This window comes from Trichosurus vulpecula, chromosome 3 (assembly GCF_011100635.1).
Source record: "Trichosurus vulpecula isolate mTriVul1 chromosome 3, mTriVul1.pri, whole genome shotgun sequence".
In the NCBI taxonomy this organism is placed as follows: Eukaryota; Metazoa; Chordata; class Mammalia; order Diprotodontia; family Phalangeridae; genus Trichosurus; species Trichosurus vulpecula.
This window is the reverse complement of record NC_050575.1, coordinates 6,503,324-6,528,224: the sequence shown is the minus strand read 5'-3', so window position 1 is coordinate 6,528,224 and position 24,901 is coordinate 6,503,324. Positions and strand designations below refer to the sequence as shown.

At 33.9% G+C, this 24,901-nt stretch overlaps 1 protein-coding gene across 10 annotated transcripts in view; it reads right to left on the bottom strand.

Annotated features, from left to right (window-relative positions):
* Positions 1–5,859: 5,859 nt before the first annotated feature.
* Positions 5,860–24,901, bottom strand: part of PAPOLA (poly(A) polymerase alpha) — a 76,531-nt gene continuing 57,489 nt past the window's right edge. For 2 of the 10 annotated variants that reach the window (XM_036750266.1, XM_036750270.1), the window contains exons 16-22: positions 18,619–18,740; positions 16,305–16,444; positions 15,758–15,858; positions 15,324–15,544; positions 12,659–12,724; positions 11,679–11,753; positions 7,315–9,518 (exon numbers count right to left, since the gene is read on the bottom strand). In XM_036750266.1, coding sequence (XP_036606161.1) covers positions 9,423–9,518; positions 11,679–11,753; positions 12,659–12,724; positions 15,324–15,544; positions 15,758–15,858; positions 16,305–16,444; positions 18,619–18,740 — 821 coding nt within the window. In that variant the 3' untranslated portion in view covers positions 7,315–9,422. Of the gene's footprint in view, positions 6,136–7,314; positions 9,519–11,678; positions 11,754–12,658; positions 12,725–15,323; positions 15,545–15,757; positions 15,859–16,304; positions 16,445–18,618; positions 18,741–24,901 lie in introns of those variants that run through there. The other 8 variants (XR_005009884.1, XR_005009885.1, XR_005009886.1 and 5 more) reach the window with 8 other exon arrangements.

The window sequence follows — 24,901 nt, the reverse complement described above, 5'->3', positions numbered from 1 at the left end:
CCAGTCTAGTCTATTAAAATGAGGTTAAACCTACCTTTCTGTAGTTGTAGTGGTCATCTCCAAACACTATTTACTTTCTAATTCACACATTACTCCACTATCCATGAACCTGTGAATTAGCGCAAGTATTCTGGAAAACAATTGGGAACTATACTAGAAAAGTTCTTAAATGCCCTTTGACCTACTTCTAAGCACATAACCCAAGGGGAAAGATCCCATACGTATAAAAATATTTCTAGTACCACTTTTTGCAATCAGAAGAAACTAAAACCAAAGAAAGGAATAAACAAATTGTGCTACATGAAAATAATTGAAAGTTATTGCATCTTTAAAAATATCAAATATGAAGAACTCAGAAAAATTTGGTTGGACTTGTACAGACTGTCACAGAGCAAATTAAGTAGAGCCAAGAGAACAATTAACAAAATGACCACAATTACAAAAGAAAACAACAAAGAAAGGTATCAGAACTTGGATCAATGCCATAAACTAATTTTTACTCCAGAGGACTGAGGGTGAAACATTTCCCTACTCTTAGCAGAAAAGGGATGAAAAACATATATGAAATGAAGCAGCTGTTGTCAAACATGGTCAAAGTGTTAGTTTTAATATTTTATTTATTTTCAATGCAAGGGAAAATTCTATTGGTGGGTTTATTTAAACAAATAAATATGAAATTTGTTAAATATAAGTAGTTTGGCAGAGAGGACACTAGCAATTGGTGGATCAGGCAAGAAAAGAATTCAATAAAATGGAGGTGAGGGAATGCATCCCAGGCATAGGAATGGTCAATGAAAAACCCTGAAAAAAGAAGATAGATGTATGTTTTGGGTGAGGAACAGTAGTTTGGTGGGATCACATTAGTATGGGAAATTTGTTTCATTCTTTGTATTTTCATTCCCATACAACCTGCAATGTCCATACTTAACCATTTGTTGTGTGACGGGGAAGTGAGAGCAATTTAAAAGTGCCAGTAAATCATATTTTCACCCTAAGGATTTGACAGTTGTTTAGGAGAATAACTTGGAGAAACAGAAAAGATCGGGAAGGATAATCAATGAAGATGCTATAATGGTCCAAGTAGTTGGTGTATTGGGAGTGAAGGGATATAGGAGAGAACACTGGATCTGGAGTCATTAGTCTTGGGTTCAAATTCTGCCTTTAATGTTTATTTGTGTGATCTTGGACAAATCACAACCTAGCTAGGCCTTAAGTTCCTCATCTGAAAATTGGGTTGCACTAGTCGGTCAGTTTTCAAATTTATTTTCTTGGAGACATGACATCACTCCCTATTCCAGAGCTAAAATTCTTTTGGCATAAAATATAAACTTGTCAGTTTTTCAAGCCCTGTACAACCTATCTTTCTGGTCTCTTTGTACATTACTTGTAATTGTGCACGGCACCCACCTAAATTTGCCTTGTTCCTCATACATATTCTATCTCCTGTCTCCACGACTTTGCACTAATCATCCCTCATGCCTAGAATACGACACTCCCCACTTCTAATGGAATTTCCATCTTCCTTCAAGCATTTCTTGTACCACCTATGTGAATCCTTTTGTGATCCCCCCACCAGCTGCTAGTGCCTTCTTTCCAAACCACCTTGTATTTACAACTACTTTATTTTTTATATTCTCTTCACATTATATCCTTGTTATCTCATCTGGCAGAACATAAGCTCACTTAGGGCTGGTTCATTTTTTACTTTTCTCCCCAGCACCTAGCACTTAATAGGCAATTATATATACACATCTATGCATGTTATACACACACACATACACGCTTCCACACTTGTGTTCAGATTGGATGTGACCGAAGTGTAAATTTCAATCAAGTTTGTTTTGGGTGGGTTTGTTTTGGCTTTTTTCAGAATGTGGCTTGGAGAAGTAGAACACAATAAAGCAGTGCATTTAGGAGGATGTTGCAATGGTCCACGTGAGGGACAATGATGGCCTTAACTATGGTGGGTAACATTTGAGGGAAGAAGAGAAGTACAGGCAATGTAGAATAGATAAGACTTGGCAACTAAAGAGGAAGAACCTGACAGAATACAAAAATTATGCCTTGAAATGGCAAAGTTGAGAGAAGAGTGGAGAGAAAAAAAAATTTCTGGACATGTTGAGTTTACAATACGTACTTAGGGGACACTCAGGTAAACATTTGGAAGTAGTTCATGGTACAAAACTGGAGCTCAGGGGAGAGACGAGAGCCTGTAATATGACAAAGGCCACTTCAATATTCCTTTATTTTAGGAAAGGGGTGGCTGAACTGTGACTACAGTCCTTACAAAGTCAAAAGTTACCCCGTTATTGATAATAAAATTCCCAGGATTTGGATAATCTGATAAGGACCTCATTGACAAATTGTGATTTAGAAGAGGGGCTTGGGAAAATAAAAACTGATTTTCCATTTTTTAAGTGAAAAGACAAAATTTTGGAAATTTTTGCTCTTCAAAATCACTATTATATAGTGATAGAATTCCTGAGGAGTCCATAGAAAACAGATGGACCAACTACTCCACTGATGTCAAGTCTTTTCATCTGATTAACTGCAAGGAATGAAAGGCTAATATTATGCAATCATTTTGATATAAATAAATCTTTCTATGCAGCCAACACTTAATCATGAATCTATCATAGAACTTCACATTTTTTAGGAAGCTGATGTCCAAAGAGAAAAAAAGGCATTCATATGAAAACCCCATTTAAAAATTTAAACACTTCAAAGACTTTTACTAAATACATGACTAGATCAGAATGAATTTTGTTGCTACTAAAAAAACAATGCCACAACGCAACTTCCTATCACCCTCACCACCCAAAAAAATTCATGTTTCTTCAATTTGGACATGCACAGGTGTCCTATTTGTAAATGTATTTGTTCAGAGCATGTCAAACTGAACGACGAAAAAGTAAGTGTGAAGAGAGCCTAGATTTTAAAATAAATAAATAAATGTCATGTAGTAGGCTAATAGTGTAAAAGAACTCCTTCTAACAGTCTTGGCACAGTGTCCAGGCACGGTCGGCTCTCTGCTGGGGGCGGTTTTCTTGGCTGTGAAGGCAGATCATGGCCTCTGTCATTCATGGGGAGTAGTTCTGTCCAACTGTCTCTTTCCGACAACTTTATCATCAATCTCTTTATTAACAGCTCCACTGCAGACAGAAAACGCAAACAAGGACCAATTCTCATGCCAGATTTCTGGAAATCACATAGCACCAGGCACCATACAGTGCGAAAGTTTCTAAGGAGGGTGTTGTGCCAGGAAAAACACAGCATCCATAAGAAATAAAGTAAGAAGTTGGGGACTTTCAAGTAATTGTTCTATAATAATTGTATCCATTTTCTCATGCCTAAGGCCTCTTATCTAAGAGTGCTCTGAATTTACACTAATTTTGAAGGGTAGGAGGAAATTAATTTTGAGGACTGTTTAACTTGGCTTCCATTTGAAAAGCTGCATTAGTCAGAGGTATGGGGTCTAATATACCATTCAGCATCAATAAATAATTCAACTGTTTTGTACAAAAAAAAAGCTTTAAATGCCTCAGGAATGAAAGCTTAATACCCAAGAAGCACACACAGAATACTGAGGTGATTGCCTACATTGGGTTTTAACAAGTCCACAAATGGGTCAGATCGATGAAAAATCATTAAGTAAATGAAAAACATAAACTTATCCATTTCTGCCAAATTCTGAAGAAGTTTCATTAGATCAATACAAGCAACCAAAAACAACAAAACCAAAACTTGCAGAGATATAAGGGGGAAAAACTAGGTCTTTTAAAGCAATGGTGCCAAACTCAAATATACCACCACATAATTGACTTAGCAAATTGACTTGCATTTTTATTTACTGTTAAACATTTCTCAATTAACATTTTTATCTATTTCAGGCAGTCCTCTGGAGTTTTGTGGGCTGAGAATTTGACACCTCTGTTTTAGAGGACTCTCAAGAACTGGTGACATACCAGGCATATGTTAAAACAGTTAAGAAAATAAAATCATACATCTACAAATTCAATGTGTTATAATGCAGAGAGCATGAACTCTGAATCAGAAGGCTTGGATTCAAGTCCTGGCACTGACACTTGACATCTGACCTCGGTCAACTCTCTTTTAATTTCTGAGGCTGCTATAAAATGAGTGTATTACTGCTCACCACTTACCCCTATAGGGATATTGTGAAAAAATGCTATAGAAATGGACATTCCTGCTACTATTTGACACAAGTTCAGATGAAAAGTGATTCAAATGGACAAGTAAAGTACAAAGTCTTTGTTTGATGATCCTTTTCATGTGAATGTTTCCTATCCTTTAGGCAACCTAACTTTAAAATAGGGCAAATTTTGTCCAGGGCTTCTTTTCCCTTCCACTCTGCTTCCCATTTAAATCTATTAAGACATTTCAGAACAATTTTGTTGAAAATAGTATTTGATGATTTTTAGAACTTTGAGAAACATCTCAATCTCTGTTCAAAAATTAATTGGGACATTACTAAAAAAGATCTTTTTTACAAAATTAAATATTAAATACTGGTATACAACAAATCACGCTGTGTTTCAAGTCTGTGCTGGTCAACTCAGATAGTTAAAGCATGGTACTGTGCTAGCTAATGAAACCGTGGTTAAAAGTAGCTCTTCTGTTGGCCAAGTGTTTCTGGCCTGCTTCCAGACCACACACGGCATTCGTAACCTCAGTCAACAAATGTAATACCTGTGCTATTGGTCACAAAATGGGCAGTAGGCGACTGTAAGGATCTGTGTCAATTCAGCCACACAATTCAAATTCTCCTCCTTAATTAACTCCCTCCCCACCACCACCAATAAAAACCTCAAAAGTTCCTGCCCTGATAGTATCAACCTACGATCTAAGAATGCTACGATTACATTAAAAAGTATAAAACAGAATATCCTCATAAAAACACTAGCTGGCCAAAAGTTTATTCACTGAATGCAAACACCTCTCTCTTGCCATATTACTAAAATTTTAAGATCCCCCAAATAAAATGGACAGGGATCATCTTCTCAACTAGGTACTTAATAAATGCTTACCGAATTGAATACCATAAATTTACATTCAAGTATAAATATTTTAAAAGCTAACATTTTAACCAGCAGCTGTTTCAAACCTACGTTTTTCAAACTGCACTTTGTGACTTTTGTGGAACAACTCTTTAAGGATAATTAAAGTAAAAAAGTGTAACAATTAGCACATCATCTTTCCACATGGACATAGAGGCCTTTGAAACGTGAACTTGAGTGTTCCCTCCATCCCATTCTTTCAAGGGAAAGCTTGTGAATTGGAAAAGGATATGAAAAGAAAGGTACTTAAAATTCTATCACTTTGAACAGAATACTTGTATGGTGTGCTCAGCTGCAGTGATGTTGAGGATGAGACAAAAGCATGTCTCACGGGGGTGGGGGGAAGACAAGTTGAAATGACATTCAAGTTCATGAAATTGTTCCTAAAATGAAACACAACTGCACCATATAGTGAGACATGCTTGTGCCAGCCCTCAATTATTTAATGCCAATTTGGGTATCATATTAATTTGAAAAGAACTTTGGTCTGATAATTATGTAGTAAGAAATGGCTAAAATATTGAATCAGCAATATGAGGCAGCGATCCCACAGAATTAAGCAGACCATTTGCCTCTATGCAATTGAAGTTCATGATTCTAATCGAAACCCTTATTATTTCATTCACTATGTTCAAACCTGAGTTAAGATAGCACCCTATTTTTAGTTACATCTTAGGAAAGCATTGTAACTAAATAGGAGAGGGGAAAGTTGGTGGAGAACAAGGGAAAAGGGAAGGGAAATGGAAAACCCCGAAAAATACAATTCAAGCTAACAGGCAACTAATTTTCCTCGTACTGTTCGTTTTTATTAAGAGTAAAATAAGCAAAAGTATATGCAAAGGATTATTCAATGCCTTCTTAAGGAAACAGTTTATCTTTTTGTTTAAATGAAGCATTTAAGCGCTCTAACGCTTTAGATTTCCAGGGCTTGTTCTACAAGTTTGTGTATTTAGTGATTTATCCTTTCATATGACAATTACTACTTGGAGCTGCTGATCATTTATTGCCACCTTGAGTGCAGCCAGAATTAATGCTACGAAGAACTCTAAACATTTTTCTGTGTGGAGAGAAAAACAAAGGTTTTAATTAGAAAGGTGCATAACTATATTCTAGAATACACCCTGTTTCACATAACACATAATTTTCCATTATTTTAAGAATATCATATTAAATTGATAAAAAAGTGCCAGTTCATAGGTATTTTTTTTTAAATCTCTACTCCAAAAGTGCAAGTCAATTTGGAAGACAGATAATGGCAAGACTAATTCTGTACAGGCTTACAAAAGACATGGTTATAATAAATTTCATATATTGGTCAAGATTAAACTACAATTAGCATAAAATTTGTTTCAATTACAATTACTTTTGCCCTTTAACCATGTGTTATATATATTATATATATATATATATATATGTATACACACACACATATATAGTTTAAGTGATTTCTAATTTCTAAATTTGAAATTTGAATATGCGAGTGCTTTTACTTATGATGAAGGCTTTTGCACAATTCTGAATCCTTTCCAAAAGAAAAATAAAAACACCCAGAACAAGCAGCCTGGGACATGTAAGCAGAAGAGCTGAATTAACAAAACACTAACAAAAGCACATCCTTCGCCCTTACCCAAAAGAACTTAGTGTGTAATGCTAAATGATTTGGTGTCTTGTAAAGAAGAGCAGTATGCCTCTCTAACTAGTTTTTAATAATGAATAATAAATGCTGGACTCTGCTAGCTGCTTCTGTCTATAAGCTTTAAAAAAAATGCAAAAATCATTGCTGAAATTAAAGCAACAGTGCCACCTGCTGACATCAAAGAAAAACAACAGCGTCAACCTAAAAAATCATGAGTATTTAAAATGAAGGCTGAATAACGCCTTTGTAATGGGTTATTTTAAAGTGAATTTCCCAATTAACTACACTCTTCATTGACATGTAGGAAGCAGAATAGTGGAAAACAAATACCTGATGAGTAATGTAAGAAATCAATTAAGACAGATTTACTTTAACAACCCTATTTTTCCAGCCATAACAAAATCACTAAAGGACTACAGCTACCATAGAACATCTAACATGTTAAAAATCAGCAAATATAAATTTGCTTTCATGTAATGTTGTTTTATGCACTATTACAAATCTTATACTAGTGTAAACAATTAAGCAATTAAGTCAAAATTTAATATAAAATGAAGAGAAAAAAGTAATTTAAGTCAGTCAAAAGAAATCAGGCAACTGTGGGATTGTGCTGTTTTTTATTGTGTTTTCAATGGAGAAATACATCATCTGTTTACAAAATAGCTCTTGAAAAATACAAGGAGTACAGATACTATAAAACAAAGCAAACTCCAGTCATGAGACACTACATACATCATGCGAAAGCAACAGTCTGATCTCCAGATTATGAAAACTAGAATTAAAAAGTCACTATACAGAAAAATTCCAAGTTTCCTGCTTGGAAAAACTTGGGTGCAGTTACATGAAACGTTTAATAAACTGAATTTTATTTTCCCCAATGTGTAAACAAAATGACAAGACTAAATTTGTGCCTGGCAATTTTCGATCTAAACTCCATAGCTACACAAAATACACAGACACCTTGTACGCTTCAACTGTTAGTATAATCATCTTTTCATAGGTGGTAGAAAGGGAGGGCAAGGTGGCTGCACAGGGCAGAAGATAAGGGAAATAGAAATATTGTATACTAGACATCTTAAAGAAATGGTGAAAAGAAAGCCTCAATTACTGCATAGCCTAAGGGGAAAAAGAAACTACACTCCAACTTTATAAAATTAATTTAGAAGGACAGTGGAAGAGTGTAAGTAATTGCAGTTTAACATGAAAAATGCACATGTAATAAGATGGAGCACAATGGGGGATTCATAAAACATGCTAATCAGAAAATATGGGAAAGTTTTTTGTTGGTTTTGCTTTTTTTCCCCCCAGATTAAGAATAAGTAACTAAGTTTAAGTTTGCTATCTACATCTGGTATCCCTCACATTTTCTAGATACTGGTATTCTGTTGCAATCAGGAAGGATTTTAAAATTCCTTTCAAAGAAAGGAGCTCCTAAGCCTTTTTGATAGGACTGAAGAATAAAACAAAAAGGAGTAAAGAGAGCTGACTAGATGTCAAGTGCTTGCTAGAAATGATTTTTTAAAGTATGCTTTTTTTCCTATCTAAAATTTACTGGCAATTTTTGGTGAGCCATCTAAAAATAAAAATTAGTTTTTAAATTCTTGGAGAAAATAGCTTTGCCTTTGTGTTCAAAATTTGAAATGTTTTACTTGGCTGCAGCAGGAAATCTATGGAGTGTACATACAAAACTTTTTATGTTAGTGATCAAATGGCCATCCCGAGAGATGTTATGCTTTACAGGCACCATTTAGTCACCCAAAAGTTTGAAGCATGTAAGACCAAAATTTGGTGTTTTGTGCCATGTGGCCACAGGGTGGTTTGTTTCACATCATGGCTTAAGTAAATACTGGCATTAATTTTTGATGAAATCATTCCTATTGTGTGCATACAAACTGAAAAAAGGAACAAAAGCTGTTTTCAAAGAGAAAAGATTGAAGGCAAGGGAAAAGAATGGAGCTTTGTTAGCTCAAAGGAAAAATATTTGCTTGTTTGATCGCTGATTTGTATGCACTATAAAACTTTATAAATAAAACCAATACACTACTTCTTAATCATGTCCCATTCAAAACCAACTATTACCCAATTATTCTTTTAATTTGTCACATACCCCAAGATTTAACATTTCATTTTCAAGGGTTATGGCTACTTCAATGGGACTGAATTAGATGTACCCTTATCATTTGTCTCAAGTACAATAGTATAACCACTGTACAATGTTATCCAATTTATAGAATAATGATGAAGAAACTTCAGGAAAAAATAAAAATGCATCAAGCTCAAGATCTAAAAATTAGTTCTACTTTCTAATAAAAAATACATAAAAGTGCATCATCAATATAAGGAATTCTTATGCCAGTTTGTATTGCAAATTTTTTGAACAATGCATCAAACAGAAATCCAATCAGATGTTAAATATGGATACAAATATAACTTGAGGTTTTTCCTCCTTTTTTTTTTCTTTTAAAGGCAGTAATCCTTTGAAATAGTTAATGCAACTGTTGCTAACACATTACTAATAGTACTCCTGGCTTCACATACTAACCTGGACTTCCGATCAAGTGCTGATTAGCCCAGTAAGGGAGGTTCACCAAATAAACCTAAATCCATTTTCAGTCATGTCTAGTCTTGTACCCTCCATTCTCCTTTTTAGCATTAGAAGACAACAGGTTGAGTTGGCAGATATTGTTTATGGACCCCTGAGGTTGTTTTTACCGGTTCAATCTCAGTTTTATTGAATTCTTGATAACAGGAATAGGATTTGCAGGGAGAGCAGGGATATCTGAAAGGTCTGTACTGGATGTTTTCTGAGAAAGAAGGTGAAAATAACAACATTGTTGAAAGCTTTGTAACTTTTCAATGTAACTACCAACTATGAACTGGATGAATGCTGGCTCATCAAGGTAAGAATGTTTTATAAACCGAACACAGGTATTCAGAATGCTAGTTGAATAATCACAATAGAAGTAATAAATATGCAGAATTAAGTAGAGACATATCTGGGATATAGGTAGAATTTAATGTGTAAAATGTAAACAATTTAATATGAACACTTTAAGCAAGGTGAAGTTGACTTAAAAGGTGCATCAAGTTAAAAAAAAAAACCTCACACCAAGTTGAATCACCAAGTATAATCCGAGCTTCATAGAGCTTCCTTTTAGGGGTATGCGGAGATTCTTTTCAACATCCATGTTTCATATTATAAACTACACACGATAACCCGAATGCTTGTTTCCTAATTTTGTTCGGGTTTCAGGAAGTTTTGTTTTTTCCCTTCCTATCAATGGTTTTTCAGAAGCTACTTTAAATCACTACACATTGATATATGTTACAACATATGTTATAAAAGTACAAGATTCCTCACTAGAGGTGTTTTCAAACTTCACAAAATAATAAATCATTTATTAAAAAGTGTTGTTTCAGTCAAATTTAGGGCTTCCTTTGTGAACACAATAATAATTAAAAATTTTTTAACTTACAAAAGTCACACAACCAAATATTACTTCTTACCTACAGAAATACCACAAAGGAAGACATACGTATACCTATATCTTATTTAACATTTCCCCTCAGTGGTAAGAACATTTCCTTAGACCGTAATGTCATGTGGTAATTGAGGATATGCTACTCATGACAGGGCTAAGAAAAGTCTTAGGTTAAGTTCTCATAAGAAAGATGTCTAAAGCAAAGTAACTGATTTATTTCCCCTCATATGCATTTCATCTTTCTCTACGTTTAAAATATTTAATGAAAAGGCATTTGGAAGGAAAAAAAGTCAATGCAAGAATAATAAATAATGATACATACATGTTGCCTCCCCTGACAGACTATACACTCCTTCTATTTTAGCCTTTGTATCCCCAGAACCTAGCACAGCGCTTTGGTGCATATTAAGTGCTTAATGAATGCTTGCTGATTGATTACAGAATTTAACAAGAATGAGCACTGATCAGGTTATATTGATTTGCTTTTTGAAGGGTTTGTCAAATTTACTGAAATTAAACTCTGCAATACCTTCTGTCAAATGAATAGAAATGTTCTTAGGTTAAGCAAGAAAGTGACATTTTTATGTGATGTTTGAAAAACTGAGTTAGGAAGGTTTTTCACATGTCCACCAGACTTAAAGTTTCAGAAAAATACTTCCTTTGTAGTAAAGAGTGAGCTGGACATCTTAGTGCTGTTTCTGATTCAAAAGAATTCAAGTTAAAAAAGTGGTCATTTAAAAGGAAAAAATTCACCAATCAGCATGCAAAGCAGTATTCATAAAACATGCAAGGAAATGCTACTGGAGGGAGCAGTAAAAAGTTATGTTTAAAGATAATTGTTTGATGGCTACAGAAGAGCTATCCTTTTTACTCCACCCATTCTAATCAAAGAAAAACTGTGCCAATTCATTTCATACAAGAGCATCCACTTTCTTTTCTTGTTTTTTGCATGTGTGTATTTCCACTTCGCACACGTCTTTTATTTGAAAAGTTAACATACAAGGATCCCAGAGTACCTCCGCTACAAAGCATTAAAATGAGTTTGGTCAAGGAAAAATACTTAGGTTAACTAGCAATGAAAGTGGGTAGCAGGTATGAATTAAAAGTCAAACATTCAAAATTACAAAGAATTACATATGTCAAATACAATTTTAATCTTATCCTTTGTCCTGTAATTCAAATTTTTGTGTATCACAATGTGAATATGGCAAGTGAAGATTAAAATGATACTTCTTGCAATATCGAGTAACTACTATTAAAGGGATTAGTCAGCATCTTTAAACACTGAAAAAGAAAAGGTTTGGCCAGATTTGGTCCCTTAATTGTCTTCAGCCTGCACAAAAAGACTCATATTAGTTGAATAAATCACTTTCAAACAATTTATTTCAAAACATTTAATTTCATGAGCACTGTTATTATTCCTGAAGCCTTACTCATCTTAGGAATATTTTTAGAAAAACCCAACTCTACTTGCTTTAGTACCTGAGCAGCCAACAGAGGAGCCGCTGTCTGAAGAGTTTCAGATTGAGTTGTACTTGTTTCTGTATCAAGTTGTTCCTAAAGAGGGGGAGGGGGGGAGTTGTTAATTTTTAAATGAGAGTATCGCTGTACTTTTTTTTGTACTTTAATAAAGAGCACCATAAACTAGGTAGGTTGGAATCCTGCCTAGGATTCCAACAAGGAGTTTAAAAAAAAAACTAAGCTAAATATAACTAACACAATCAAGGCTTTTCTTATAAGCTCTTTTTTTTTGACTCAAATACTCCATTTATTTTCTATTACAGCAAAATATCTCACGATCTTCAATGACACTCCAAATTGGTGTGATTAGATCTGGCAAGGAAATAATCCATTATATAAATCAGTACTGGAACATTATAAACGAGTACTGAGATAATAATCAGCAGGACAGAAAATAGAAGTAAAGCGTTCAAAGGTGAGAAAGGGAAAAAAAATCTTCCGATAACTTTTGCTGGATTATAGAAGTTCAGTTGGTTACAGAAATTAGAGCAAAACCATATGCTATATACAGGGAAAAGTTAAGCAGTTTTTCAGCAAGTGTTCCATAAAATTGGCACTTTCTTTAACTCCCATAATAAAGCGCTAGCAACAGAACTGAAGGAAAACATTGTTATTCAGAGTCAATAGAACAAGAGATTTCACAACCTTCAAGTTTTAGGACTAAATCTTAATTATCTGTAATGTACTGCAGTATAGCAACAGAAATGCACAAAGACACAAACATTCCCATCTCAGCAGCAAACCCCAGACCATGTTTTCACTGGGCTAAAAGGAACTGTTACTTTGATTATTACAAAAAGGAAAAAAAAAATAAAAAAAGGAAAGTTAATTGTAGAGGATGGAAAGTGGAATGAAACCCTGTCATCTAGCAAGAAGATAGGTATTCTAGCTCCTTGAAAGCTTGGGTAGTGCTATTTTACACACAGAGTGAAACAGCATACCTTAGTTTCCTGTTTATCATGTTCAATCAAATCAAGACAGTTGGCATCTTCACTTGTCTCATCCTGCTATTTAAAAAACACAGAAAAGAAGAAGGAAAAAAGCTTCAATGACAAAAATAGAACAAATTTAGAATAATTTATCAACTTATGCTTTAGTTTCTAAAAACTACTTGATGAAGTGTTTCAAATGACTTAAGATGTGGATTCTTATTTTAAATTTGTACTGTTTCTAAAAGCAATTTCTAAAAAATTCTCTATCAACAGGATTAAACGCATAACTGCAGTACAAAAAGAATTGGAGAAAAGCCACATCTATTTTATGTAAATATTCTAGTTGCATAAAAAGATAGCTGCAGAAATAAATATCCATAAATGATCCATCTTTGACCAAAAAGTCAAAGTCAAAGTTAGCTGAATTTTATAACAAAACACAATAATGTAAAAAACTTCTATCTTCCAATCAATCCTAGGTGACTTAGACCCAATGCTTCCGACCTTTTAAGAAAAAAAAAAACACTGAACTATTTTTTTCCTGGCTTATTTACGCAATAAACCTAAAACTCAAGCAATAAACATAACTTTGGGAAAAATTTAATCAACCTAGAAGTCTAAACGGGGAAGGATTTTGTTTCTTTCTTCATAGACTTCAGACTATTATGCATTAGAGAAATGTGTCATTGTTATATACTCAATAGTTGCAAAATCTTATGTAAAACTAAAAATATGCAAAGGTTTTTAAAAATGCTAGATTCTTGTGTAACACCAAACAAGGATCTTTCTGATTCCACCCCATTCTTCTCCACCTCTCTCCAGCCCCAGATTTGAACTGGGATTTTTTTTTTCCCCAAGAAAGAGTAACTTAAAAAGATTTAATTTAGATGCCATTCTCTTCCATCAAAAAAGCATGCCATAAACTATCAATTTTAGTACCATGAACAAATTCAAAGGAAAAGCTTTTTTTTTAAAGGCAGAGGAAAAATGGTTTAAACCAGAGTAGATCTTTTAAAATGAATATTAAAATTTTAGAAATCAAAACACAGCTGCAGTAAGGAGACAGCATACATTAAAAGTAAAAAATCTGAATTCAGAGGAACTGAGTTCAAATCCAGCTTCTAATACATACTGTGTAACCTTGTATAAGTCAACATGGGCCTTGGTTTCTTCATCTATAAATTGAGTTGGTTGGAATAAATGAATAGATCCCTTTCAGCTCTAATTAGCATTAGAAGGGAACCTATATATCATCTAGTCTACCACCTTTAGGTTTATAGGTGTGAAAATGAGGCTCAGAGAAAGGAAGTGATTTAACCAATATCCCACAAACAATGACCAGCAATGATGGGATGTAAGTTTAGATTTTCACCCTTTTGGGCAGGGAAGCACACTCGCTAGATTTGGGCAATTATTCTCCTAATTTAACTTCTCATTTATTAGTGATTGGTTAAAGAGGGCAAGATGCCTGTCCTATACTACATCTTTAAAAATACTCTGCGGTAACACTTAAATGTTCTGACCAGTCAGAAATGGATTCAGAGGCTGAGATAGGTACTTGTTCCTTCAAAAGCCCCACAACAAAGAAAATAGGAACACGTAAGTCAGGGACATAGATGAGAATTACTATTCTAAATGAATTTCTGGTTATCATAATAGAAAGAGATGCTAGAAAAAATTAAAGCAAAAATGCAAAAATTTTTTATGTAAAGTGTACAAATTTACCAAAATGTAAAACTTCATGTTTCCTCTAGCCATTATTTTGTAAAATTTTGCAACTGCCCCTTTTGTCAGTTAAATGTGTACTGAGAGACTACACAAAATACTATGGGGGAATACAAAACCTCTTTTTTGCCACAGCAAACTGAAGAGCACCATTCACCTTAGAAGCTAGCTAGCAAAAAAAAACACCAACATGTAAATTTAATGAGTAAAAGGTATTCAGCACTATGCTAAACACCAGAACACTGAAGGCCAAAGAGCTCAGTGAAAGGCAGCCTTGCCCTCTTATGGTTCACAGCTTACTTGGGGACACAAGACATCAAAGGAAGACAATATAATTTCTAAATTACACAATACAGACTAAGTACTGGAATTCAGATTTGAATGTCCTGGTGTTACATTTATCTTATTTATATCTTACTGGACTATAACTCCCCTTCCCTGGCTACCACTCCCCAATATGAGCAAGTCTTCCCAATTAAAATGTAAACTTTTTGAGGGCACAGGCAGTTTTTGCTTTTGTATTTGTATTTCTAATGCTTAGTAAAGTAAGTGCATAGTAAATACTTTTCCTCATTCATTCATGGTCAATGAGGGCTACTTCCTTAGAACAGGAAAATCAGATAGAAAGATAATGAGATCGCTGATCTAGAGCTGGAAGGAACCTTAGAAGGTTTCTAGAACAATTTCTTCCTTTCATAGATAAGAAAGCCAAAGCCAAAGGAGGGCTACGTGTCTTACCCACAGTCTGTATATAAGTTGTAACCCCAGAGCATCCCAGATGTAACAACTATTAAAAGTCCTGGCTATCTAAACTTTCTTCCCCTCACTTAAAGCTACCTTACTATTTCTCTGATACACAAATAGTAACCATGGTTTAACCATAATTCCCAAGGGATTCGTAAAAATATTGGTGAATGATTAATAATTTGAATTTAAAAATATTAATTACCTCTTCTGTTTTGGTTTTCTTGGGACTCTCTTCTTTATGAGGTGAAGACGTCCTTTTGACTCCTACGATAGGATTAGGTACTTTTGCTGCTGTGTTTCCTGAAGGTCTGGGTGGCTGGTTTACCAGACGTGTTGAGGAAATGACTCTGGAGACCGTAGGCTTTGGTGGTGGAGAAATGGCTGGCTGTGTGGCAGTTTGAGGAATGCTTTCACTTGAAGTACCTACAGTGAAAATAAAAATACATCAAACAGTAATAAAGCCAGAGATCCCACATAAAGGTTCTTCCTTGCCTCTAAATTAAATCTAGGATATTTTTAAAAGTTAGTAATATGATAATTTTTTTCAAAAACACTATATAGCCATAAGCTATTTAAAACCACAATCAAAGTTATAATGTCACGCCTTCATATCGTATACAAAATGAGTCTCCTTACCCCCTGAGCTTTCACTGGAATTTACTTGTGGCACAGAAACCTCAGTTGCCTGGATGTTGGTCACAGATGCTGCTGTTACAGCTGGAGCAGGACTGTTTCTGCTAATGTACAAAAAGTAGTATAAGAAAAGTCAATACATATGCACAAACTATTTTTCAACGTGGAGCCTATCACCTCCAATCATACTTTATACACAGGCTTTGGCTTGATTCAGTTAACAAACATGAACATTACCTCAAAAAAAAGTTTTTAAAAAATGCTCATAAACTACCTAAATGTTTCCTTAACTGAAATATAGGAATGTGAAAAAATTAGGCTTTTAAATTATTAAAACTCTCTTTACATGTATATATGGCACAGTTCAAAAGACTTACTGACCCATGAAGACACCCTTAACCCCACTTCCTTTGCATCCCCTCTCCAGCATTTAAGGAATTTTGCAGTAAGGACCTGGTTTCTCAGGTCATTTGTATCCTCTCCCACAGCGCCTAGTAGTATCTAGGGAGGTCATGTCACATGAATAACCTTCTATCTTTTCTTGTCTTACCCCTGAGAGCTGCCAGAACTATTCAATGGACTGGTCTTCATAGCACTGGTAGGAGAAGGCACCGACATGCTGTTGTCACTATCCATAGACAAGTCTAGACTGCTATCATTCAGAGCTGTCAATCGAACTTCTGATGAATGCTGTAACCAATGACACAATGAATTTTATTTTATCAAAGACACTAAAAGATGATTAATAAGTGGTATTTCAAACATACCTATGAATTCAGTTTGTGAAAATTATCCAAGTGCCATTTTGGTCACATTAAACTTTTGAAATGCAATTTTTCATATAATGTAAAAATTATAAAATTTATTCATGATATAAATCAGCACTTAAAACTTCAAGATTTAATAATGGATATTAATAACTGTATTCACAAATATGGAAAGGACCTGTGATTTCAACATTATGAGCAATTCCAGGTAAATCCTAAGAAGTTACCTATAGTCCTGTCCTGAGAGGTTGAGTGATTTGACCAGGGTCACATGACTAATAAGTCCCAGGAGCAGAATTTTAACCCAGGTCTTTTTCATGGTTAACATTCTACTTAATATTATTATTAAGTTGCTCTACCGGTTGCTACAACAGAATACATTGCAAAAGAATAAGAAATAAACTCTATCAATTAATAAAAATATAGACAATAGGAATCCTGGAATTAAAGCTAAAACTTCAGACATTAACTTTTATTTTCACGTGTTGAGATTTCTACAGATTTAAATGTGAGCCATTTAATGCTAGATCGTTGATGAAAATGGAAAAAACAATTTTTCTTCGAGATACTAGACTATCCTGTTCATTCAGTTTTTTTGAAATTATGACAAGTTAATAGAGGCTCAATGCCTATTTGCTATGCAAATATTTTAATGGAGTAACATCTACAGATAATTAGAAAATACACACACTTCACTTTGCATTCTACAATTGCATTAACAAGAATTTTGTATCTCTTTCTTTAATACTATAGATTTAAAGATAATGCAAGCCTAAATAGATAGGTTATCACCTTATAGTAAACCTATGAAATCAACTCGCATTTCCTGAAAACAAGTATCTAGCAATTTTTAAATGGTTAATCTTCAAAATACTGTGTTGTTCTATTCAGAAATGATGCAGTAGGATAGATGCTTGAAGCTGTTTTTTTTTCCTTATACTGGTAACAACTGAGCCCTCTATACTTTCTTATCTCTTCTCCCTTATAACTAACAGCTTATATTTTTTAAAAGGCTTGTTAGGGTTAGGGATATGCCCTCTAGATATAGACACTTAACTTCCAGTAAACCTGACTGGTCTCTTGACTATATTCTTAATGAGCTATTGCTATGGATCGATCAATATCGGTCTCAAAGTAAAAAACTAACCAAAAAAAAGTAAATATGTAAATTTCAGAATTTACAAACAATTAAGAGTAGAAATGAGACACTGAATTCATTTTCTAAAAATAAAGCAAGAATACAGGTACACGACACATAAGTATATTTACATATGTGTATACATATAAACTATTTATATATGTGCAAACATATACACATATATACATAAAAACTCTGACGTTGATTGATTTAACTTATATGCATTTATATATTTTTATATTTATATATTATATATATTTTTAGCTTTAAATACAAATTTTATAAATATCCAAATATATTTATCATTGTTTCTGTACCTCAGCTATACTAACATGTAATAATTCATTTCATAAAAGGCAGTATTTGTGTTTACACGTAAGGAACTTTATGAAACCTTTGGGATAATAGTAAATAAGCATTCAGCTCTAACATTTTGTTTTATTGCCATTTGATGACTTTCTTGAATTAAAAAACTCATCACTTTAAAAGACTTGCCAATCACTGCTTACACAGATTAATATCAACTAACATTTAGCTGTTGTATACACAATTAAATCCAGATACTTTAAAAGTTTTTACATGGCAGAAAAATTTTTAAATTGTATTTCAATTATGTCTTACTATAATTTTCATACGACATCAATGTCAAATAATTAAGTTGCTCAAAAAAAAATCAATATTCAGACAAATATCACTTCCCCTAGATTTGTATAATTTGGAAAGAAATAAAGCAGAGACGGCTATGACAAATCCAGACTGAAGAGAATACATGCATAAAGTGTATCTTCTTGAAGCAGGAATGTACACCAAAAGAGTTTATTAGTACAATGCAACCTATTTAAAAATTCTTATTACCCATTTCATACAGTATAATCCCCTATTTGTTAACTGAGAATGCTATGTTAAGTGTTTAATCATGATGTTCCTTTAATGCTTTTGTTAGTTATTTCTAAATTTACCTTTTTCTTTTTCTGAAGCACATGATTAGGTAGGAGTTGATGAAGTTGCCTTCTTTTTACATGCATTGCAGCGATTTTCATATCCATCTCAAACATCTTGCTGTTTATTGCTTGCCTATAAACTACAATTAGAAGATTATGATTATTAATTTTTTTTTCAGAAAAGCATTTATTCAACCTGAAGGAAACTACCCTATAAAGTAAATAATTTTTTTCTTCCTTGTTTTCTTTTTCCACTAATACACCTTTTTGAACCTGATGTCACAACTTGCCTAAGATAGATAGGTAAGTACTTTGGGTGATATATCAGGAAACTGGTACTATCCTAGTTGACTGGAACAAAAGGAAATGGAATTAAATCTGAGTTAGAATAATCAGGTTCATACTTTGGTTTTGAGACTTTAGGAAGCTGTGTGATGACAATGAAAGTCCCTACTGTCCTGTGGGACAGTATTCCCACTGTGTGTCAGTTTCCTCAAGTATAAAATGGAGAAATCAACACTTGCACAACAAGGTTATTGTAAAGAAAACATTTGAGACCATAAAGCATAATAAAAAAAATTACCATGCAAAAAAAAGAACCATTCCTTGAGGCTCATGTTACAGAATTCAACAGAATAAGGAAATTTTTTTAATTTTCCTTGTCTAAATCCTTCATAAAAGTAACAATAACTATTAGGTTTTATCAAAGCCAATATTATTTGGTGAAAAGAACATCATGCATGGTGTAAATTGTCAGTTTCACTAATACGTCTTTATTTGACAGACATGCTCTTCCAAGGCACTGTTAAGTCAAATATTTAAGATAAGAGATAGTATCTTCCACTAGGGGAAAACTGGTAACTGTGATTGAAATGCTATGTAGAAGTATATTTTGTAATGGATAACAACTTTTAAAAAAATCTCATTCTCAAATAAACAAAAAAAATCATGGAAGGAGTCTTTATAAAGCCAGGCAAAATCATTTTCTTTTGATTCTGAAGCTCCAAGATGGGGATATATTTATCATGAAATATTTCAATTCAAAATTTTCACGTGATTTTTAGATCCCAATGAGAAATATACAACTTTACATTTTCTTCATAAGGCACCCCAGTTAATATCTTGAGAAGTATCTCATAATCGTTTTGCGGTACACCTTTCAGTTAAGAGTACAAGCACTAGCACATATTACAGTATTAGATTGGGGGAAGGGGAGTGTGCATGGGTTAAGAGGAGATCAACATTCAAAGAATGTAGAAGCTTTAATTACTAATTACTCACTAATAAATATAAATTAATGTTCTAAACTCCTTCATAGCCAACTACTCCTCCTCATCACTTTTTCACATGTGTATCCTAGAACAAATATAGCAACAAGCAGTTAACTACTTTTCTATTGCTATATGAAATAAACTCTCTATTTCTAATGGCAATTTAAGGATTCAACTCAGACACTTTTTTAAAGTAAAAACATTAAATGTTAATCAATTTATCCCAATATAAAAAAAAAAAGTAGCCTTGTGGTGAAAGGTGAATATTACCTCAAAGACAACTCTTTAACATAACAGAAACAGAAATAGTTAAATGTAACTCCCAATTTATATATCCCTGTAACTCTCTCAAAGCCTAAAAGTTCCATAAATACTGGCATCTAACATCTGTTGAATGAAAGACATATTCGCTAAAAAATACATCTTATTAAGGGTTAAAGACATAAGATGTATGGAAGCCACAGAAATTACTACAAATATTGAACAAAAATAAGCTAAATAAGCCATTTAACCATAAGTAAGAGCATTCTGTCACTGTAGATCACATCAACCAACAATCATTTAAGTTCCTGCTATGTGTAAGGCACTGTACTATATTGTAAAGATAGAAATACAAAAAATATAATGATCTTTACTCTCTAAGACTATTATATTATATCCTAAAGGGAGAGGAAGCAAATATATATGTATATATGAACATTTAGAGAACACAAAGACAATAAATACAAAGCAATTAGGGAGAGTTCTAGTAGAGATGAAGAACGATTTCATGTACACTAGAGATTCTTAACCTTTTTTGTGTCACAGACCGCTTTGGCAGTCTATTGAAGCCTACAGACTTTTTCTAAAGCACATAAAACAAGATTACAAAAGAAAACAATTAAATCAAAATTATTATCAAAACACTTTTTTAAAAGTTCACAGATCCAAGATTAAGAACTTCTGATGAAGAAGGTGGAGCAAGAACTGCCCTGAAGGCAGAGAAGGATTCTGTGAAGCAGAGAAAAGTAGAAAATACATTTCAAGAACATAGGATGGTCAGGTGCCAAAGGTACGAAGAGTCATGTGTGAGGAACAGAAAGAAGGTCAGTATGGCTAGATGGCACTATGTAAAAAGGTAATATAGAAGTAATGTGCAATTAGACTGAAGATACACTGGGGATAGGTTGTAAAGAACTTTAAATGCCAAATAGAAGAGTATACTTTATCCTTTAAGCAAGAAGAAACTGCTAGAATTAACTGAGTAAGGGAGTTACATGGTCAGAAGTGCATAAGGAAAATCACTTTGGCAGCAATATGGAGGAAGGAATGCAATGAAGAGAGACCTGACGCTGGGAGATCAATTAGGAGACTAACACAAAATCTAGGTAAAAGGTGAAACAGGTTACTACAAAAGTGGTAGCTGAGTGAAGCAAGAAAACAGGGCAGCTGCAAAGAGAACTGTGGCAAGAACTGCGGCAAATGAATGGATATGTAGAGTGAACATACATGAGGAGTTCAGAGTTCAGGATCACATTAAGCACCTAAGCCAGGGGTTGGGAACCTGAGGCCTGAAAGCCACATGTGGCCTTCTAGGTCCTCGGGTACAGCCTTCCGACTTAAGTCCAAGTTTTACAGAACAAATCCTTTTGTTAAGGGGATTAGTTCTATGAAGTTTGAATTCAAAAAGTCTAGAAAGAGCAATGAAGGGGTGAAGGGTCAGGATTATGTTGAGTTGGAACTATCTTTGGAATTTTCAGTTTGAAATGTTAAACAGGAAACTGGTGATAAAGGACTGAAGATCACAAGAAAAACTGGATGGACAATAATTAAACTTATAGAAACTGATGAGTCTCTAAGAGAGAGAAAAGAGAGGCATAGACAGATCCTTGGAGAGTAATTCTATATAATTTGGGGAGTGGGGGGTGGAGAATGGCGCACATGGAGTGGCCAGAGCATTAAATCTACCCTAAAAAGTTAAAAACATTGATTAAAGTCTAATTCGAAAGTATGCATTAAATACTGGCCTAGCATTAAAAGCACTGGACATGGAGTCAGAGGACCGGGTTCTAGCACTTACTAGGTGTGTGACCTAGGGGACTCTAAAAGCCTCCATCTGTAGAGTAGGGAGAAACACACTGTTTCACAAGGTTATATAACACTGACAAAAATTTGCGAATTATCATCAATCATCATTTGTATCTAGCAAAATCCCAAACAAAAGGAACTTATCAAGAAAAAGAAAAGTATATACTTTGACAATCCTAGAGAAGTTTAAAGACAATTAAAAAGGCGAAAGTAGGAAGTAAGACAAATGTGTAAAAAAAATCAAAGCCCACCTTGGGAAAGACACAGTGAAACCTGTAGTTAAAGGACCTAGGGTAAATTATAAGTCTCAACTTCACCTGTTCTCCTGGGACCCCAGGGCAAAAGATTTTTGCACAGTATTTTCAACTATGATAAAGTTTTTTGTTAACTAATGTCTCATTCAAAAAATCATATTTTTCTTTGAAATATAAATTTTTATAGTATTTTTTATTATATTTCCAATTTTATAAATGAAGGCGTAGACGAATATTTGGTTAAATGACAGTAAAATATTCCTGTATCTTAACCAAAAATAGCTATTAAATAAAATTAAGTACTGTTTTAACATAAACTCAAAACAAAGGAAACACAGTTAAAATTGTAGGAGACCACATGCAATTTTAATCTAATTTTTGCTTCAAGCTTCTATATAATCAATATACTTATTACAAATCTATTGTTATGTCTGGGAATGAAAAAGTCAAATTATTCACTAGCAAAGTCTCCAGTTTTCATGTACTATATTCTACAATCCTCAAAATGACTTTCCACGATAGACTGACCTATTAGTGGCTAAGTCTAGAGATTTCTATCTTGGGAAAACTTCCCAAGAGAACAAAATATTTTAAATCAAATCTATAAACCAGGAGTTAGGACTAATCCTTAAGAGGGAGGAAAACTATTATAGATACTCACTGTCCCTGGAAAGAGAAAAATCCCAGGATTTAGAACTGAAAGAAACTTGATTATCTGATTATCTATTCCAACTCTCTCATTTTATAGATAATTAAATGTCTCAGAGAAGTTTTGCCCGAAGTCACAAAGGTAGAAGCAGGACTTTTAACTTATGATTTATTACTGCATAAATATAACCCTAGTCAATTTTACTGCCCATTCTCTGGTAAAGGTTTACTGCCATTCTGCACCCTGCCAATATAATACAAATGGCACCACTATCAGAATTAACTTGCAGATATAGTGCTATACCAACCAAATTAATAAGGGGATACTTCACAGAGCCTGACAACAATTCAATTAATTTGGAGGAACAAAAGGTCTGGAAACTCAAAGCAGATAACGAGGGGGGAAAAGAATGAAGCAAGAACACCCCCAGAGCTCAAATTATAATATAAAGCAGTAAAAATCAAAGATATTTAGTGTTGGTTAAAAATAAAAATAAAAGACTAGACTCACTAGAACTGACTAGACAAATGAGAATAAAAGACATCATTTAACTCAGTGTTCAATAAACTAATGTTCAATAAATCTGAAAATATAAGTTATCTGGGGAAGAACTGCCTATGTGACAAAAATTGCTGGTAAAACTGGAAAGCAGTCAGACAAAAAAAAATTAGAAGATAACCAGATTGGGTACCTTTCACAACCACAGGAAAGACATGAATTTGATGAATTTTTAACCAAATGGAACAGAGATGATCCCAAAAGACCAAAGAGATCATTCTGATTACATGAAAACATTTTCACACAAACAAAATACAACTAGGATAAGAAGGTAAAGTGGTCAACAGTGAAAACATGTTTGCATCAAGTATCTTCTGATAAAAGTCTGCTGTCCAATATATATTGGTAACAGAAAATACATAAGCCCAAAAGCCAATCACCAATCCCCCAATAGATAAGTGGTCAAAGGATATGAACAGTTCTAAAAAAGAGAAGTGTAAATTATTTAAACAATCACATGAAAGACTAATCTGAGTCCCTAATAAGAGAAATGCACATTGAAACAACTGGGGTTTTACCTCACATATACCAATTTGGCAAAGATGACGAAAGATGAGAACAGTCGATGTTGTAGGGGCAATGTAAAGACCGGACAAACACTAATGCACTGAGTAAAGCTATGAAATTATCCAACTATTATAGAAAGCATTTCAGAATTATGTGCAAATGAAGTGGGTGAAATGTCCATGCCCTTTGACCCCTACAGGGTCTACTGCACTCGCACACACTCTCACTCATGTATATGCAGAGGCTACATTGGGAAATGCATAATGTTAAAAAAAAAGATACCAATAAAAGTTTTGTTTATTTTTTAAAGTCATTTTTACCACAATATAAGTCAATATGATTGTTTTTTTTTTAATTCCTCCTCAATTTTTTCCTATAAAAATACAATTGACCCATACTTGCTATAAAGATCAAACCTCTTAGGGCAGCTGGCGGATTAGAATAGGAGGTAAGGCAGGAATGCCAAGCTATCCAGATTTCAACACACTTATTCAGATCACTTCCAGTTCCAAGCAATCCAAACACAAGGTTCAACTAGACTGTATACAGATGAAATAAATTTTAAGCTCAGTATGTCCCATGTTTATAAGTTTCCCTCACAGCAAAATAGATTAAGCCAAATTTCCTTACATATTAGATGGTGGCTGCTATACCCCAAAATCATTTAAAAATCATCCTGAGGACATATGCTTAACTATCCAAGTTCTTCTGTCTGTTTAGTTCAGAAAACTCTAGTTTTTCTGCTCTCCCCCAAAACCATAAAGAACATTTGCAGGAGGCCATTTATTGCTCTGGATAATCAACATGTTTCCTCCCTTTACCTGCCTAAGAGCTTTGATCCCTTTCCTGAAAACATTCACAACTTATTTTGTTTCCCTATTCTACTCATTTGTTTATAATCCCTAGCAGAGACAGAAAACCAACCAGGCATGCTGAAGTGAGAGACTATACCTCCTCTACAAAAGCTACCTGCCCTGATTTGAAGGAGAAAGCCA